This window comes from Nerophis ophidion, linkage group LG03 (genome assembly GCF_033978795.1).
Source record: "Nerophis ophidion isolate RoL-2023_Sa linkage group LG03, RoL_Noph_v1.0, whole genome shotgun sequence".
NCBI lineage: Eukaryota > Metazoa > Chordata > Actinopteri > Syngnathiformes > Syngnathidae > Nerophis > Nerophis ophidion.
Genome location: NC_084613.1, coordinates 3,130,324 through 3,150,081, shown reverse-complemented (window position 1 = coordinate 3,150,081; position 19,758 = coordinate 3,130,324). Strand labels below are relative to the sequence as shown.

Here is a 19,758-nt window from a genome sequence, read left to right as displayed (position 1 = left end):
TAAGTACATTACTGTACCGAAAAATATATTGCACTTTTTAATATGTATGTAGTATGTAATATTTTTCATATTTATTGGGCCGGGCTTGACAGTTCCAGCATTTTGCACACATTTACACCATATAATAGACGTGCAAATTGTAAAATCAACTAGTCAGGACAGATTTAAGGCTGTTGCTTGGCAACACGGCTATTTTAGTTCCCTCCCCATCTTTTCAATGTAGTGAAGAGGTTCATTTGGCCCACTGCTGATAATACATCTGTTATAAAGAAGGTTTGTTTACAAAAGCCTGAATAGTAAAGGTAGCCGCAACTTGTCAGGTGCAAACAATTTTAATATTCAGGCTTTTAATAGATAAACCAAGTTTATATTAACATACTTTAAATGGTTTTAGATCAGGTGACTGAGCAGGCCACTCCAGAATGTTTGCGTTTCAGCAAAAATGTTTTTGCTTAGTGTGCGTGGCTGTATATATGTACGTATGTATGTGTGTGTTTGTGTGGGTGTGTGTGTGTGTATATATTAGGGGTGTAACGGTACACAAAAAATTTGGTTCGGTACGTACCTCGGTTTAGAGGCCACGGTTCGGTTCATTTTCGGTACAGTAAGAAAACAACAAAATATACATTTTTGGGTTATTTATTTACCAAATTTTTAAACAATGGCTTTATCCTTTTAACATTGGGAACACTATAATAATTCTGCCCACGTTAATCCACATTAAACTGCCTCAAGTTGTTGCTTTGATTAAATAAAATGACAAAACCTTTCTTCTACATATAAAAAGTGCAACATTAAACAGCTTCAAGTCAACTCATCATGCTTAATTTATTATATCATTTGGGAAGCCTGTAGTTGACTTTTATTATGTAAATGTTATATTGTTGTCAACATGTGATAGCAGGGACCCTGCCATTCAAACTAGGCTGCTACATTACTAATGATTAATGTAACTATAGCAGAAAAAATTGTACAACAGCAAAAGGAGAAGACTATTCATCCCTGTACACCATGGAGTTCAATGCAATAACAGACAGACAGGGCTTTGCTGCCCCTAACACACACACACACACACAGCAAAATGAGTTGACGTTACGCTAAAAGCTAATTAGCCTTCACCTAAAGCCAGGACTGCGAGTGAGCTGAGCTTCAGTTTAAGTTTCGAGAAGGTCAACGGGCTCATAGTGATGTTTAGAAAGTAGTTGACTTGGAAGTGTTTATTATTATTTGGGGAGAGTCTGCTGCTCCCCTGCTAAACTCATATCTGCTCGACGCTGAAGCATTGACAACATGCGTTCTGAATACGCACTGCTGATTGGCTGTTACATCGCTCTGAATACGCACTGCTGATTGGCCTTGTATGTAACCAATCAGATGGTTGTGTGGGCGGGACAATGTTTGCTGCTGAGACAGAGGCAGAAAGCAGAGCAGCTTGTGAAGACTTACAAACTCGTTCGGTACGCCCGCGTGCCGAACCGAAACCCCCATACCGAAACGGTTCAATACAAATACACGTACCGTTACACCCTTAGTATATATGTATATATATATATATATATATACACACACACACACATGCATACATGTGTATATATATATGTGTTTGTGTATATGTATGTATACCTGTTTGTATGTATACCTATATGTATATATCCTTGTTTGTATATATATATGCATATATATATCTTTGTTTGTATATATATGTATATATCTTTGTTTGTATATATATGTACATATACTTGTTTGCATATATATATATATATATATATATATATATATGTATGTATGTATGTAGTGAATGTGAGTTACTTTGCATTTCGGCCTCCGTCCAAATTTTTGTCAACCAATGCGGCCCCCCATGCAGTCCAATAGTTTGGACATCCCTGCTCTGAGGTGCACTGGTGCAAAATTTGTTAAAAAAGGTGGGAATCTAACACTTAGCATGTCTCAAGTACCAATCTATATGACTTGTTGAAGCCAACAATTTCTGAGCAGATCTTGAGGAACAAGTGCTCCAAGTCTGTGGAGGTTGGTGAGTTTGACGTAGAGCATGTGTTTGATGACGACAACATCCTCCCTCCATACGTGCTTCGATCCGAGGATGGAGGTCCGCGGGTCACCATAAACACAGCTATTGGACACATCAACAGGTATCCCACAATGTTTTCAAGGTTGACAATCAGGCAACAACTATATAGAAACACCTTACTTCTCCTGCTCAGGTATTGTGCTCGGCTGCCAAGTGATCCATTTACACACTTGGCACCCAAGTGTAAAACGACAGAGACCCAAGACGGACGATTCCAGTCCACACTTTATTTACCCATCAACTCCCCACTCAGAGTGCCTGTGAAGGTAAACTGTTGCAAGTACTATTACCAGACAAAGGGCACACACACTGACTTGATTATTCTCCTCACAGGGTCCAAAAATGAATTGTGTCAGGTTGGCAGAGAAGGCTGTTGCACTTTTATGTTGTGAGAAACTCCACAGAATAGGTATGCTAACCCTCCGACTGCTTTCTAGCAGCTATTGTTGGTCCCTCGTTGTACGCGGTGCTGTCATCTTTGCCAGGTGAGCTGGACGATCATTTGATGCCAGTGGGGAAGGAGACTGTCAAGTATGAGGAAGAGCTGGACCTTCATGATGAGGAGGAGACCAGCGTCCCTGGCAGGCCTGGCTCCACAAAGAGGAGGCAGTGTTATCCTAAAGCGGTAAGAAGGAATTTGGTCAACTCTTAGGTAGAGGTGTCCTTATCTATCATTTATTTGCAATATTGGTCCTAAACTAGCAAAAAAACAAGTGTCGGATGGAGTGGTCTTGCATGTAAAAATTCCAATACAAACAGTCCTACAGCGCCTTTTATTGTGCAAAACTGCACAACCACTTATTTAAATGTCCTCCAATAAACACAGGTTGGTCTTTTCTTCTATTTTAGTCCAGTCATTCACAAAAAGGTTACATGGTCTGCTGTTCTCCTGAAGGAATCAATAAAGTACTATCTATCTTTAGCAGGGGTCGGCAACCTTTACCACTCAAAGAGCCATTTTGAGCCGTTTCACAAAATAAAGAAAACAATGGGAGCCACAAAACTCTTGAAATTTATAATGAAATAACACTGCATACAACGTTTTTTGTTGTTGCTTTAGGCTATGTATTTTTGGCTTTGTGCTATGTATAAACCAGGGGTCTCAGACACGCAACCCGTGAGTTTTGTATGAATGCATCTTGGCAGCATCACTCTTTCCGACCATCCCAATCTTTCCGGGAGACTACCGAATTTCAGAACCACCATTCTCTCTGCTTACTTTCACCCAGACAACAATAATAAGGGCGAGCTATTGTGGCACTGCCTATAGTGCCTTCTATAATCTGTACAACCAGCTTGCGTGCTCAGTCAAATGTTGTATGTGGCTTCTACGGACACATGTTTGTGACTGCAAGGCATACTTGGTCAACAGCCATACAGGTCACACTGAGGGTGGCGGTATAAACAACTTTAACACTCTTACTAATATGCGCCACACTGTGAACCTACACCAAACAAGAATGGCAAACACATTTCGGGAGAACATCCTAACCGTAACACAACATAAACACAACAGACAAATACTCAGAATCCCATGCATCCCTAACTCTTCCGGGCTACACTATACACCCCGTTAATGGCACTCCACCTCAATTTAAGGACAACATATGTCCATTGAAGATGATTACTAATACCTACCATAGTTTTTTGTTTGACTAATTTCACTTGATCAAACATTTCCTAACATTCCACACTAAATAATAATGAAATTATTTATGATTCCTGCTAACCTCAGCGTAGTATCAGAAGTAAAAAAAGTTGTATAGGGAGACCTTTGCCCTCATTTAACTGTAGAAATGTAAGTACGTGGCCTGAAACCTGTTAAAAAATAATAATTGCAGTTTTAATTTGAATTGGTGGTCCCTGTTTTTTTGCCATTTGCAGATACCAGAGTGTCTGCGAGACAGTTATGCTGTACCTGAGCACACTTACTACCTGTACGTGATTGGGATGGTCCTCACCACCCCGCTGCCCGATGAGCTCAACTTTCGCCGAAGGAAGCTTTACCCGCCGGAGGACACCACCAGGTGCTTCGGTATCCTGACAGCCAAACCTATACCCAGAGTATGTTGGAATCTTAATTCTGCATTTTTTTAGTACCTTTACATTCACTCAAATGTTAAAACCAGCTTTAAGTATATATACATTTTATAGACTATATTCTACATTTAAATGGTAGTTATTATTCACTAGCAAAAAAGTACAACAGATCAAATTAAAAGCCTATATACATATACTAGGGGTGTAACGGTACGTGTATTTGTATCGAACCGTTACAGTACAGGGGGTTCGGTTCGGAGGTGTACCAAACGAGTTCCACACGGACATATTAAGTAACGTACCGCACGTTGTGTAAAGAATGCACACCGAGGAACCATGAATTGATTTACGTGGAGCCCGACTTAAACAAGTTGAAAAACTTATTCAGGTGTTACCATTTAGTGGTCAATTGTACGGAATATGTACTGTACTGTGCAATCTACTAATAAAAGTTTCAATCAATCAAAAAACAACAACACATGGCATGCTAGCAGCGACCGAGCTAGGATAGACTGACCATACCTCCTCTTTTCACCGGATATGTCCTCTTTTGCCGGGCTGTCCGGGTGGAATTTCTTCAATGCCTCAAATGACATTTTAAGTTAGGGTTGCGTGTATTTTCAATGTATGTTCAGGGTTAAGAAGGGGTTAAAAACTAAACAAATTGTGCGCAGCAACATTCATGAGGGAGGGGCAGAAACCGAGAGGGTGAGAGAGTTATGATAAACGCGCATGCGTCGCCAGGCTCTGCTTTTTACCTATAGATTTTATTTTTTATTATCTATAGCAGGGGTGTCAAAAGTGTGCCATTTGCGGCCCACAGCTAATATTTTAAAGGCCCACGGCACATTCTAAAAATATTATTAAACAAAAACATAAACAAAAGTGAAATAAAAAAGCTTAAAGGCTAAATGTAATTTAGAAAAACTTGCAACGTTGACTAATAAAACAAAGCTGTTTTTTTTTTTTCATTTCAAACTGTCATTGCTCAAAACATAATATTGAATCAAAATCAATGCTATTCTGAATTATTGACTTGTCCAAGGTTCCCATTACTTCACATCAAATATTCCACTACGAAAAATATTTTTGGTGGAAGATTTTGTAAATTTGGTAAATAAATAAACAAAAAAATTAACGTTTTGTTGTTTTCTTACTGTACCGAAAATGAACCGAACCGTGACCTCTGAACCCAGGTACGTACCGAACCGAAATTTTTGTGTACCGTTACACCCCTAACATGTACTGTATGTACACATGCAGAGCCCATATTTACAGTTAATGCTAAGTCATGTTTGGCATCAGGATCAAACATTACTTCACTCAATCAAATAAAAAGACATTTAAAAAATCTACCTTTTGTATGTTAAAAGTTCATAAAAGGTAAAAAGTTAAAGCGGCAGTGATAGTCACACACACATTAGGTGTGGTGAAATGTGTCCTCTGCTTTGACCCATCACCCTTGATCACCCCTTGGGAGGTGAGGGGAGCAGTGGGCAGCAGCACTGACTGCGCCCGGGGATCATTTTTGATGATTTAACCCCCAATTCCAACCCTTGATGCTGAGTGCCAAGCAGGGAGGTAATGGCCCCCATTTTTATAGTCTTTGGTATGACTCGGCCGGGGTTTGAACTCACGACCTACCCATCTCAGGGCGGACACTCTAACCACTAGGCCACTGAGTAAAAAGTAGTACACATTCTGGGTGATTCATATCTTTGTATTGGGGTACACTTACAAAATATTTACTCTCCACACATGTGTTGTTTCCTGAGGTAGTATTGTAAATAAGGGAATGTGTTGTCTTCACGATAGATCCCACATTTCCCGGTGTACACGCGCTCCGGCGAGGTGACTATCTCCATCGAACTGCAGAAGTCTGGCTTCACCCTTGCCACCGCCCAGCTTGACCTCATCACACGCCTGCACCAGTACATCTTCTCCCACATCCTGCGCTTGGAGAAGCCTGCATTGGAGTTCAAGCCCATATTTGCTGATTCTGCTTACTGTGTTCTACCTCTCAATCTCGGTGAGTGGAACCACACTCAGGCGTTGGTAGGACAGTGGAACCTCGGTTGGCGAACTTAATTAGGGACTGAATGTCCTTTTGGGACGGAGGACCCTATTGTATTTCTAAGGTTTTATTATTATTATACCGCCGCCTCTTTGAGCTGTAATTTGAGCCCCTTAACATGCTTCAAACTCACCAAATTTAACACACACATCAGGAATGGCTGAAATTGCGATCTTATCCAAAAACCAAAACTCAAAATTGCGCTCTAGCGCCCCCTAGGAAAAACACAGACGAAACTGCTTGTAACTTCTGTAAGGAATGTCGTAGAGACATGAAACAAAAACGTCTATGTAGCTCTGACCCAGACCTAGATTTCATACACTGACCTCCTTCAGCAAAAATCAACAAGAAGTTGGCAAAAAACCCTTCAAAACAAAAGTTTCCTAAAAAATGTCATTTTTGCCTCTTTGAGCTGTAATTTGACCCCCTTAAAATGCTTCAAAACTCACCAAACTGGACACACACACCAGGACTGGCAAAAATTGCGATTTAATAAAAAAACAAACCCCAAAACTCAAAATAGCTCTCTAGTGCCCCCTAGGAATAAAACACAGACAAAACTGCTCCTAGGAAGAAACCAGACAAAACTGCTTGTAACTTCCGGAAGGAATGTCGTAGAGACATGAAACAAAAACCTGTATGTAGGTCTCACTTAGACCTACATTTCATTCATTTACATCCTTCAGCAAAAATCAACAGGAAGTTGGCTATTACCCCTTCAAAACAAAAGTTTTGTAAAAACCCATCACCTTTTTTCAAACATTATCTCCTCCGAGCGCGTTTGTTGTGTCGGTTTCAAACTCGCACAGGAAAGAGATTGAACGCTTCCGATTAAAAGTTGCGCAAATAGTTTTTCTAACTGCTCCGGTTTGGATTTTACGAGCCTTCAAAGAGACGCTGCGATGATGCTGCTGCGCTGCTGCCGTCTCAAGATGGCCGCTTAAAAGCAGGAAGCACCAGCGTGACCACAGAATGCAGAGAAGGTAGGTAATGTGCGGGTAAAGATATGTTGACTGGGTGAAAGAAGGAGGCACCAGTTTGACTCCAGGATACAGAGAAGGTAGGTAATGTGCGGGTAAAGATATGTTGACTGGGTGAAAGAAGGAGGCACCAGTCTGACTCCAGGATACAGAGAAGGTAGGTAATGTGCAGGTATAGATATGTTGTCTGGGTGATGGCAGGAAGCACCAGCGTGTATGGGTGACAGAAAGAAGCACCAGTTTGACCCCAGGATGCAGGGAAGGTAGGTAATGTGCAGGCAAAGATATGTTGAATGGATAAAGGCAGGAAACACCAGCAAAAGTCGGTCCCGTCCATCGCTGCTTGCAGCTTTAATTCTTATTCAAATTCATATAATATAGCACATTTCTCCATAAGAAACAATGAAATAATGGGTTCGAGCCTCGTCAAAAGTCGTCCGTATTTTGTACACTTTGAACACAATTAGAGATGTCCGATAATGGCTATTTTTGCAGATATAGCGATATTGTCCAACTCTTAATTACCGATTCTGGTATTAACCGATACTGATATATACAGTTGTGGAATTAACACAATATTATGCTTAATTTTGTTTTGATGCCCCACTGGATTCATTAAACAATGTAACAAGGTTTTCCGAAATAAATCAACTCAAGTTATGGATAAAAAATGCCAACATGGCACTGCCATATTTATTTTTGAAGTCAAAAAGTGCATTATTTTTTTTAACATGCCTCAAAACAGCAGTTTGGAATTCGGGACACGCTCTACCTGAGATCATCCTGATACCCACTACAACTATGGGAAATACTATACTTTGAATTTCACAAAGTCCATTATTTTTTTTTTAAACACGCCTCAAAACAACAACTACAAAAGCAATGAAGGCACACAGCTTCATTCCAGAGTATACTAGAGTCATAAAGTAAACAATAACATAGTCCTCCTTTAGTGCGAGGCTGCCTGACATCCAGTGGGGCTAAAAAGTATTTAGTCAGCCGCCGATTGTGCAAGTTCTCCCACTTAAAATGATGACAGAGGTCTGTCATTTTCATCATAGGTACACTTCAACTGTGAGAGACAGAATGTGAAAAAAAATCCAGGAATTCACATTGTAGGAATTTTAAAGAATTTATTTGTAAATTATGGTGGAAAATAAGTATTTGGTCACTTCAAACAAGGAAGATCTCTGGCTCTCACAGACCTGTAACTTCTTCTTTAAGAAGCTCTTCTGTCCTCCACTCGTTACCTGTATTGACACTTGTTTGAACTCCTTATCTGTATAAAAGACACCTGTCCACAGCCTCAAACAGTCAGACTCCAAACTCCACTATGGCCAAGACCAAAGAGCTGTCGAAGGACGCCAGGAAAAGAATTGTAGACCTGCACCAGACTGGGAAGAGTGAATCTACAATAGGCAAGCAGCTTGGTGTGAAAAAATCAACTGTGGGAGCAATTATCAGAAAATGGAAGACATACAAGACCACTGATAATCTCCCCCGATCTGGGGCTCCACACAAGATCTCATCCCGTGGGGTCAAACTGATCATGAGAACAGTGAGCAAAAATCCCAGAACCACATGGGGGGACCTAGTGAATGACCTGCAGAGAGCTGGGACCAAAGTAACAAAGGTTACCATCAGTAACACACTACGCCGACAGGGAATCAAATCCTGCAGAGCCAGATGTGTCCCCCTGCTCAAGCCAGTGCATGTCCAGGCCCGTCTGAAGTTTGCTAGAGAGCACATGGATGATACAGCAGAGGATTGGGAGAATGTCATGTGGTCAGATGAAACCAAAATAGTACTTTTTGGTATAAACTCAAGTCGTGTTTGGAGGAAGAAGAATACTGAGTTGCATCCCAAGAACACCACACCTACTGTGAAGCATGGAGGTGGAAAAATCCTGCTTTGGGGCTGTTTTTCTTCTAAGGGGACAGGACGATTGATCCGTGTTAAGGAAAGAATGAATGAGGCCATGTATCGTGAGATTTTGAGCCAAAACCTCCTTCCATCAGTGAGAGCTTTGAAGATGATACGTGGCTTGGTCTTCCAGCATGACAATGATCCCAAACACACCGCCCGGGCAACGAAGGAGTGGCTCCGTAAAAACCATTTGAAAGTAGTGGAGTGGCCTAGCCAGTCTCCAGGCCTCAACCTCATAGAAAATCTGTGGAGGAAGTTGAAAGTCCGTGTTGCTCGGCGAAAGCCCTAAAACATCACTGCTCTCGAGAAGATCTGCATGGAGGAATGGGCCAAAATACCAGCTACTGTGTGTGCAAAGCTGGTAAAGACCTATAGTAATCGTTTGACCTCTGTTATTGCCAACAAAGGTTATATTACAAAGTATTGAGTTGAATTTTTGTTATTGACCAAAAACTTATTTTCCACCATAATTTACAAAGTTCTTTAAAATTTCCTACAATGTCAATTCCTGGATTTTTTTTTCACATTCTGTCTCTCACAGTTGAAGTGTACCTATGATGAAAATTACAGACCTCTGTCCTCATTTTAAGTGGGAGAACTTGCACAATCGCTGGCTGACTAAATACTTTTTTGCCCTGATCTTGATAGTTTGTAACTGGTCGAATCAAAAAAGAAACATTTTCGTAAGGTTTGAATGTCTTATGTGAATTGAATTTAAATGATTTTTTTTAGTTGGAATTCCGGACACACTTGATATGGATTTCAAGTTCATGGAAGAAATTGAAAGGTCTGAGGCTCGAACTGGCATTCCTACAACTCAGTACACCAAACAGAACCCATTCACTTTCAAGTTGGAGGACTACCAGGATGCTGTCATCATTCCGAGGTACTTGTGTATTTTTGTATATCCTTAGGGCATACCTAGGACTCGTAGAGATTTGGTGTATGCACAACACAACTCTGCTGGTTTGGAACATGTTAATCTAAGTGATTACCTTTACATAGAGATGGTTGCCGTTCACATTTGAACCGATACAGTACCAAATCCCGGAACTTGGAAATTGATAAACTACTCAACGTTACCAATATTCGGTTTTGATGATAAAGTCATGTTTTATTTTAACATTTAAGAATGTTGTTCTATCTTGTTTTAGCATCACATTCCTGAGTCTCATTTTCAATAAGTTGCATTTCTAAGTCCATGATGTTAGACGGCAGTAGTGTAGATTTTATAGTCTGTTGGCTACTCAATTAAGTCTTTTGTTGCACCCTAAAAAGTGTTAAAGGCCTACTGAAATGAGATGTTCTTATTTAAACGGGGATAGCAGCTCCATTCTATGTGTCATACTTCATCATTTCGCAATATGGCCATATTTTTGCTGAAAGGATTTAGTACAGATCATCAACGGTAAAGTTCGCAACTTTTGGTGCTGATAAAAAAAGCCTTGACTTTACCGGAAGTAGCAGACGATGTGCGCGTGACGTCACGGGTTGTGGAGCTCCTCACATCTGAACATTGTTTACAAACTTGGTCACCAGCAGCAAGAGCGATTCAGACCGAGAAAGCAAGGATTTCCTCATTAATTGGAGGGAGGATGAAAGATTCGTGGATGAGGAAAGTGAGAGTGAAGGACTAGGGGGGAAAAAATACTATACAGTGTTAGCGATTCAGATGTTTTTAGACAATTTTACTAGGATAATTCTGGAAAATCCCTTATCTGCCTCGTGTTACTAGTGTTTTAGTGAGATTATATGGTCGTACCTGTACAACCTGAAGGTTGCCCCCGCACCTTTCTTCAGCACCAGTCGACGGGTGGTGGCGATGCCCTTCTCTGCCCTTCGCAAGGGACCCTCTTCGAAACACGATCTTTCGAAATGATGGCTGCATAATACACTGTACTTTGTGTGTGTGGTCCAATCCAACCGTGTTTGCTTGACCGCTTTGTTCCATAGTAAAGCTTCACCGTCATCTTTCCAGAATGTAAACAATGAAACACCGGCTGTTTGTGTTGCTAAAGGCGGCCGCAATACACCGCTTCCCACCTACAGCTTTCTTCTTTGACGTCTCCATTATTCATTGAACAAATTGCAAAAGATTCAGCAACACAGAAGTCCAGAATACTGTGGAATTATGCGATTAAAACAGACGACTGATAGCTGGGAACGGTGCTGGAACAAAATGTCCTCTACAATGCGTGACGTCACGCGCACACGTCATCATACTGCGACGTTTTAGCATGATACTTCCGCGCGAAATTTAAAATTGCAATTTAGTAAACTAAAGCGGCCGTATTGGCATGTGTTGCAATGTTAATATTTCATCATTGATATATAAACTATCAGACTGTGTGGTCACTAGTAGTGGCTTTCAGTAGGCCTTTAAAACAGTAAGTATTGTACTTATAATGCACCAGCTGTTTGGTTGTAACGTACATTTTAGATGTAATTTTCATTTACAAATTTGGGGGTGTTGAAATCGTTAATGGTAATCAGTGGCAGGTCAACACCAAAGCCAATTTATATTGGCATCACGCTAGGGCATTTTTGGGGAACGTGAAGCCTTACTTGACTTACGTTGGAGTAACTTTTTTTGATGGCATTGAAAATTGCAACATAACCTAGAGGTAGTTTGGCTGAGTCCGCTTTAAGTGCTGCTGGAGTGATTGCCAACCTAAGTACCGTAACATGGTACCAATGGATCTATTTGAATCGGTGACCTGCGGAATTTGCTTGATTGGTGCCAAAAAAAAAGTACCGGATTCGGTACCCATCCCTTACTGATTATACCAGCGGAAGATACAAGATACGGTGAAAGTAAATGAGCTAATTTCTTTCATTGTACTTCAGCAATTACCTTTTTTTTTATTTTATTTTATTTTTTAAACATTTTTGACTGCTTGACTTTCACATGAGATCATTATGGGGTTGTGCATAGGGCAGGCCTACTTTTTGGCTGTATACTGTGTAAATCCAACATGCATGAATGTGTAATATTTCAAAAAAAGAGTTGCTGTTCTCCTGCAAGTCAGTGTTTTTAGCTGTTAAGCCACAAGATATCTTTTGCTGATTCCCTCCTAGGTACCGTAACTTCGACCAGCCTCATCGCTTTTATGTTGCTGATGTGTACACAGACCTCACACCTCTCAGCAAGTTCCCTTCACCAGAATATGAGACGTTCGCTGAGTACTACAAAACCAAGTACAACTTGGACTTGTCCAACCTGAACCAACCACTCCTGGATGTAGACCACACCTCATCCAGGTTAGCGGTATCGCAATTCATCATATCAAGGGTTCTCAAACTTTTTCCACCAAGTGCCACCTCAGGAAACACTCCAATTACCACCATAATGACCAACATTAAAATACAATAGCGTAGTAGTGCTAACTGTTCATTAAAAACAAGGCAGGGGTTTTATTTATCAAGCATATGTAATATTTTTGGAGACTGTAACAATACACACAGTGCACACACATCAACAATGATACTCCATGTACAGTACATATTTACTGACTTTTTGGGCTTACCGTATTTCCTTGAATTGCCGCCGGGTATATAGTATGCGCCTGCCTAGGTCAAACTCGTTTCGCAAAATAATTAGTGCATGCTTAGCATTACCCCCGGCTCAGGATTAATGCCGGGTCAAACTCGTTTCACAAAATATTATTTTTATTAGCGCATGCCTAGAATTTCCGCCGGGTCAAACTCGTCACGTCACGTGTGACACTTCACCTTTCATCATTTTCAAAATGGAGGAGGCTGATTTCAATCATTTGAAATCACATAAAGAGAAGAAGATTAAGAGCTATTCAGTAGGATTTAAGGTCCAAGCTATTGAATATGCTAAAAGAACAGTAAGCAGCTATGTTTTATTAATATACCATAGCTGCGTGTGTCAAATATGAGTCATTAAATGACTCCCGCCTCCTGGTGGTAGAGGGCGCTAGTGATCCTTTTTGCGACTACTCGGCTGCAGAAGAAATGACAACAAGCAGCAAGAGTGAGCAGCGATCCTTTATTTTTTTCCTCTCACTTGCACTTTTAACATGGAGGATTACATATCTAAAATAAAACAGTTTTCTAAACTGTACTTTCAATCGAAGCAGGAGGTAATAAATGAAGTTCTTCATCGAGACAGAGAGACTTTTAAAACTGAAGAAAGATAAGGAAGACTTCTATAAACAAGTTATCGATGCTTTTGATCAGAAGGAGCTGCGCATGGTCTTCATTTATAAGTAAAGGTAAGACCATAATAACGTTTTTTTTATTACATGTGCTTTTCATGATGGTATCCTTACATCACACTCAAATTTATAAGTGCAGGCCTAAATTTACCGCATGCCTTTGGTAAACGCCGGAGTGAGAAGAGGTTTTAAGTTAATTAGCGCCCCAGCAGCAATTCAAGGAAATACGGTATGTAATATTTTTGGCGACTGTAACAATACACACAATGCTCACACATCAACAATGATATTCCATGTACAGTATATATTTTTACAAACTTTTTCGGAATAATAGTAAAGAAAGCCTACACATGCCACAGTTTGAGAATCACTGGATCATACAACCAAAGCTGTTGTACAAACTCACATTTTCAAGAAATGCATCTGCTGGTTATTCATATATTTGTGTGAACACCGTAGAATACAATTGTCTTGTGCTCACAGACTGAACCTGCTAACCCCTCGTCACCTGAACCAAAAGGGTAAAGCACTGCCGCTCAGCAGTGCAGAGAAGAGGAAGGCAAAATGGGAAAGTCTGCAGAACAAACAGGTTTGTTTGATAATCTCCTCATCATAACTTTTATTCTTGGGGTCTTTAATTTCTAACATATACAGTCAAACCTCGATTTACGAATTTTACGATTTACGCCACAAGAGGCGACGAAGGTAGAAGATGGTTTCCCTTCCAGTCGATGTCTGTTTCCACTACTTGCACCCACACAGCTCCTCCAGAAACATCCAGGGTTGAACAACAGCTCCACATGAGTAACATACAATAGTTAAGCTAAAGTAGAAGTTTTACAAGAGCCACAGGTCATTCTTTAGTAAAACAGACATCAGCGAGAACGTACACAAGCAGCAACAAACTGAGGGCTGTACTGCTTCATATTCTCATCATACCGTGTAGAAAATAACTATTTGGTCCTCATTGATGCTCATTTTCTTTACAGCTTTACAAAGAAAGGAACACTCCCGTCATTTGTACATCAAGTTCCTTTTAACGTAAAAATGCAGCTTAGCAATAGAAATTCTGGGCATTCCCTCATTTTTCCTGATGTTCTAAATAATTGTCCTTATTTTCAAATGCTAATAAGGACATTTATGGGCTTATGACATGTATTTGTTCTGCTTGATCAGCTCATGTAAAGTCGTGTTTGTCAGATTCTGGTTCCAGAACTTTGTGCCATCCATCCGATCCCGGCATCCCTATGGCGGAAGGCTGTGTGTTTGCCGAGTATCCTCTACCGTCTCCACTGCCTCTTGACAGCAGAGGAACTTCGATCTCAAACTGCCAGTGAAGCTGGAGTTGGATCTCGAACCCTTCCTCCAGATTTCAGGTATGTTAAGTCCAACAATCTCTAACTCAAACAAGTACACACAAAGTCAAGAGCCTACAAAAGAAAGGACACTTATTCCCTAATAGTTTGTATGTCAGAAGAATTTTAAATTCTCTTCTCAAGTTCCTAGTCTGCCATGATTTACTTAGTTTTCAAAGAATGTATTTATTATTCTCACCCTTGGGGTGTCCTGGGATCCTTTAGTCTGTTATTATTGCCTTTGAAGATGAAATCATGCAACAGAATGTTCATTTTAAAGGTTAATGGGATAAAGAAATGTATCTCAAGATTTGCAGTGTCCATTCTTTGCTAAGTTGTAGTCAGCACAAACGATAGTGAATATACAAACCCCGTTTCCATATGAGTTGGGAAATTGTGTTTGATGTAAATATAAACAGAATACAATGATTTGCAAATTCTTTTCAACCCATATTCAGTTGAATGCACTACAAAGACAAGATATTTGATGTTCAAACTCATAAACTTGATTTTTTTATTCAAATAATTAACTTAGAATTTCATGGCTGCAACACGTGCCAAAGTAGTTGGGAAAGGGCATGTTCACCACTGTGTTACATCACCTTTTCTTTTAACAACACTCAATAAACGTTTGGGAACTGAGGAAACTAATTGTTGAAGCTTTGAAAGTGGAATTCTTTCCCATTCTTGTTTTATGTAGAGCTTCAGTCCTTCAACAGTCCGGGGTCCCTGCTGTCGTATTTTACGCTTCATAATGCGCCACACATTTTTGATTGGAGACAGGTTTGGACTGCAGGCGGGCCAGGAAAGTACCCGCACTCTTTTTTTACGAAGCCACGCTGTTGTAACACGTGCTGAATGTGGCTTGGCATTGTCTTGCTGAAATAAGCAGGGGCACCCATGAAAAAGATGGCAGCATATGTGGTTCCCAAACCTGTATGTACCTTTCAGCATTAATGGTGCCTTCACAGATGTGTAAGTTACCCATGCCTTGGGCACTAATGCACCCCCATACCATCACAGATGCTGGCTTTTCAACTTTGCGTCGATAACAGTCTTGTTGGTTCCCTTCCCCTTTGGTCCAGATGACGCGATGTCGAATATTTCCAAAAAATATTTGAAATGTGGACTCGTCAAAACCACAGAACACTTTTCCACTTTGCATCAGTCCATCTTAGATGATCTCGGGCCCAGAGAAGCAGGCGGTGTTTCTGGATGTTGTTGATAAATGGCTTTCGCTTTGCATAGTAGAGCTTTAACTTGCACTTACAGATGTAGCGACCAACTGTATTTAGTGACAGTGGTTTTCTGAAGTGTTCCTGAGCCCATGTGGTGATATCCTTTAAAGATTGATAAATGATAAATAAATGGGTTGTACTTGTATAGCGCTTTTCTACCTTCAAGGTACTCAAAGCGCTTTGACACTATTTCCACATTTACCCATTCACACACACATTCACACACTGATGGAGGGAGCTGCCATGCAAGGCGCCAACCAGCACCCATCAGGAGCAAGGGTGAAGTGTCTTGCTCAGGACCCAACGGACGTGACGAGGTTGGTTCTAGGTGGGATTTGAACCAGTGACCCTCGGGTTGCGCTCGGCCACTCTTCCACTGCGCCACGCCGTCCCGATGTCAGTTTTTGATACAGTGCCGTCTGAGGGATGGAAGGTCACGGTCATTCAATGTTGGTTTCCGGCCATGCCGCTTACGTGGAGTGATTTCTCCAGATTCTCTGAACCTTTTGATGATATTATGGAGCGTAGATGTTGAAATCCCTAAATTTCTTGCAATGTCACTTTGAGAAAGGTTGTTCTTAAACTGTTTGACTATTTGCTCACACAGTTGTGGACAAAGGGGTGTACCTCGCCCCATCCTTTCTTGTGAAAGACTGGGAAGCTGTTTTTATAGCCAATCATGGCACCCACCTGTTCCCAATTAGCCTGCACACCTGCGGGATGTTCCAAATAAGTGTTTGATGAGCATCCCTCAACTTTATCAGTATTTATTGCCACCTTTCCCAACTTCTTTGTCACTTCTGGCTGGCATCAAATTCTAAAGTTAACGATTATTTGCAAAAAATAATGAGTTTGAACATCAAATATGTTGTCTTTGTAGCATATTCAACTGAATATGGCTTGAAAAGGATTTGCAAATCATTGTATTCTGTTTATATTTACATCCAACACAATTTCCCAACTCATATGGAAATGGGTTTTTTTAGATTAGTAAGTTTGCAGAAATTAATACAACCAGAATTGATGTAATATGTTACTGCATATGTCAGTAGCCAAATAAGGAGCTTAATAAGGAGCTTTTGTAACCCATTTTAAAATGTTTCAAATATCGTTTATATAGACCAAATAATATAGCTCTATCACAGGAGGCACCCATGCTAAATATACATATAGTCATGTAGGTAGAGGAGGTAGGATTGTGTTTTTAGCTTCATTCCTGTAAAAATCCTGTGTGTGACTGAAGTATTAAGGAGTGGGACTATCCAGGACTAGCTGCAGTGTGCTCTAACAACCATCGCGAGAATCAGTGAGCAGATAATACTGTATCATCTCTTTCTCTTTCGGACTTATCAGGACGGTAGTGCATTCTTCAAATATTTTACTCATGTTTTAAATGAGTGAGGTGTATAATAACCAATACAGAGCCACTGCATTCTGTAGAACAGGGGTCGGGAACCTTTTTGACGGAGAGAGCCATGAAAACCAAATATTTTAAAATGCATTTCCGTTAGGGCCATTTAATATTTTTTAACACCGAATACAACTAAATGCTTGCATTTTTAAGTAAGACCAACATTTTTAGAATAGAAAACGTTTCTTATTCTTTTTAATAACATTGTTATTCTGAAGCTAACCAATAATAAATAATCAATCAATGTTTACTTATCCATCCATCCATCCATTTTCTACCGCTTATTCCCTTTCGGGGTCGCGGGGGGCGCTGGCGCCTATCTCAGCTACAATCGGGCGGAAGGCAGGGTACACCCTGGACAAGTCGCCACCTCATCGCAGATGTTTACTTATATAGCCCTAAATCACTAGTGTCTCAAAGGGCTGCACAAACTACTACGACATCCTCGGTAGGCCCACATAAGGGCAAGGAAAACTCACACCCAGTGGGACGTCGGTGACAATGATGACTATGAGAACCTTGGAGAGGAGGAAAGCAATGGATGTTGAGCGGGTCTAACATGATACTGTGAAATAAAATACCTCTTACCATTAATGTGACTTCTGGAACAGGTGTGGTAGAAAAAGGACGGATGGATTGAAACGTGTGAGAATGTTTTATTTTGAACGCTATTTTTAACACCATGACTACGAGCGGAATTATTCATTATTTATCTTGCTAAGCAATGTCAGCTAAGATTTATCTGAGAGCCAGATGCAGTCATCAAAAGAGCCACATCTGGCTCCAGAGCCACAGGTTCTCTACCCCTGCTGTAGAAAGTCATGTTTCACACAATTTATTTAGTTATGTTTTAGAGTGCTGACATAACACTCCTATTTTAGGGTTTGGAGACAGTGACTATTAGTGCATTCAATGTTGTATACTACAGAGTTGGAATGTAAATAATATTGTCTTTGTATGTCGCAGGTATCCAAACCTGGATTTTGGATGGAAGAAATCCATTGACTGCAAAATATTCATATCCTTAACTGAAGCTTGTAGTGAGGATGATGAATCCCAGCATCAGTCACCGGATTCTCGTCCACTGATGCTCGACAGTCGTTCCCATTCCCAGCCCGGAGTGGACCATTGCACCAAGAACTTTGTGAATGGCACTATTATCATTTCTGACATTGGCGACAACAGTGACCCAGAAGGAGAGCACCTTCATCAGTGTAATTGCCAGGGCAGCTCTTGTGGACTGCGAAGCCCTGAAAAAATGCAATCCTCTACCTCAGTTCCCGTGCAGTCTTTTCACCGCACGTGTCCTTCACGGCCTAGTCATGAAGGTGCACAAGTGAGAGTTCTGGACCACACAAATAATGCTACCTCAGCCTACTGCCGGGCAGAAAAGTGTCCCGGTACTCACAAAGCACCTACGCGCAATTTTGCTGCTGTCCCGCATCCCAGCGAAGTGGCCCAAGACTCCCCAAAAAGCCTGGGACCAAACCCAGGCCTCATCCTGCAGGCCTTGACCCTCTCCAATGCCAGTGACGGTTTCAACCTCGAGCGACTGGAAATGCTGGGCGACTCCTTCCTCAAGCATGCCATCACCACCTATCTATTTTGCACCTACCCTGACGCCCATGAAGGCAGGCTCAGCTACATGCGCAGCAAGAAGGTGAGACCCCTCGTCGCATGTTACAAGAACTGCTGGAATTGGAGCAGAGAAATTTCATATTTGAGTAGCGTATTTCCTTGAATTGCCGCCGGGGCGCAAATTGATTTAAAACCTCTTCTCACTCCGGCGCTTACCAAAGGCATGCGGTAAAGGCAAGCATGCGCTAATTATTTTAAAACTTCTTCTCACTCCGGCGCTTACCAAAGGCATGCGGTAAATTTAGGCCTGTACTTATGAATTTGAGTGTGATGTAAGGATACCATCATGAAAAGCACATTTAATTAAAAAAACGTTAATACGGTCTTACCTTTACTTATAAATGAAGTCCATGCGCAGCTCCTTCTGATCAAAAGCATCGATAACTTGTTTATAGAAGTCTTCCTTATCTTTCTTCAGTTGTAAAAGTCTCTCTGTCTCGATGGAGATCTTCCTTTATTACCTCCTGCTTCCATTGAAAGTCCAGTTTAGAAAACTGTTTTATTTTAGATATGTAATCCTCCATGTTAAAAGTGCAAGCGAGAGGAAAAAATAATCTCTTGCTGCTTGTTGTCACTTCTTCTGCAGCCGAGTAGTCGCAAGAAGGATCACTAACGCCCTCTACCACCAGGAGGCCGGAGTCATTTAATGACTCATATTTGACACACGCAGCTACGGTATATTAATAAAACATAGCTGCTTACTGTTCTTTTTAGCATATTCAATAGCTTGGACCTTAAATCCTACTGAATAGCTCTTAATCTTCCCTTTATGCGATTTCAAATGATTGAAATCAGCCCCTTCCATTTTGAAAATGATGACAGG

General features: G+C 40.9%; 1 protein-coding gene across 2 annotated transcripts in view; it reads left to right on the top strand.

Annotated features, from left to right (window-relative positions):
- The window catches only part of dicer1 (dicer 1, ribonuclease type III), an 81,748-nt gene that overhangs the window by 33,621 nt on the left and 28,369 nt on the right, over nucleotides 1-19,758 (top strand). The window contains exons 13-23 of one of the 2 annotated variants that reach the window (XM_061893937.1): nucleotides 1,996-2,150; nucleotides 2,223-2,355; nucleotides 2,423-2,498; nucleotides 2,575-2,714; nucleotides 3,974-4,153; nucleotides 5,945-6,158; nucleotides 9,842-9,995; nucleotides 12,188-12,370; nucleotides 13,777-13,882; nucleotides 14,494-14,669; nucleotides 18,264-18,957. In XM_061893937.1, the coding sequence (XP_061749921.1) occupies nucleotides 1,996-2,150; nucleotides 2,223-2,355; nucleotides 2,423-2,498; nucleotides 2,575-2,714; nucleotides 3,974-4,153; nucleotides 5,945-6,158; nucleotides 9,842-9,995; nucleotides 12,188-12,370; nucleotides 13,777-13,882; nucleotides 14,494-14,669; nucleotides 18,264-18,957 (2,211 nt within the window). Of the gene's footprint in view, nucleotides 1-1,995; nucleotides 2,151-2,222; nucleotides 2,356-2,422; nucleotides 2,499-2,574; nucleotides 2,715-3,973; nucleotides 4,154-5,944; nucleotides 6,159-9,841; nucleotides 9,996-12,187; nucleotides 12,371-13,776; nucleotides 13,883-14,493; nucleotides 14,670-18,263; nucleotides 18,958-19,758 lie in introns of those variants that run through there. The other variant, XR_009806011.1, reaches the window with a different exon arrangement.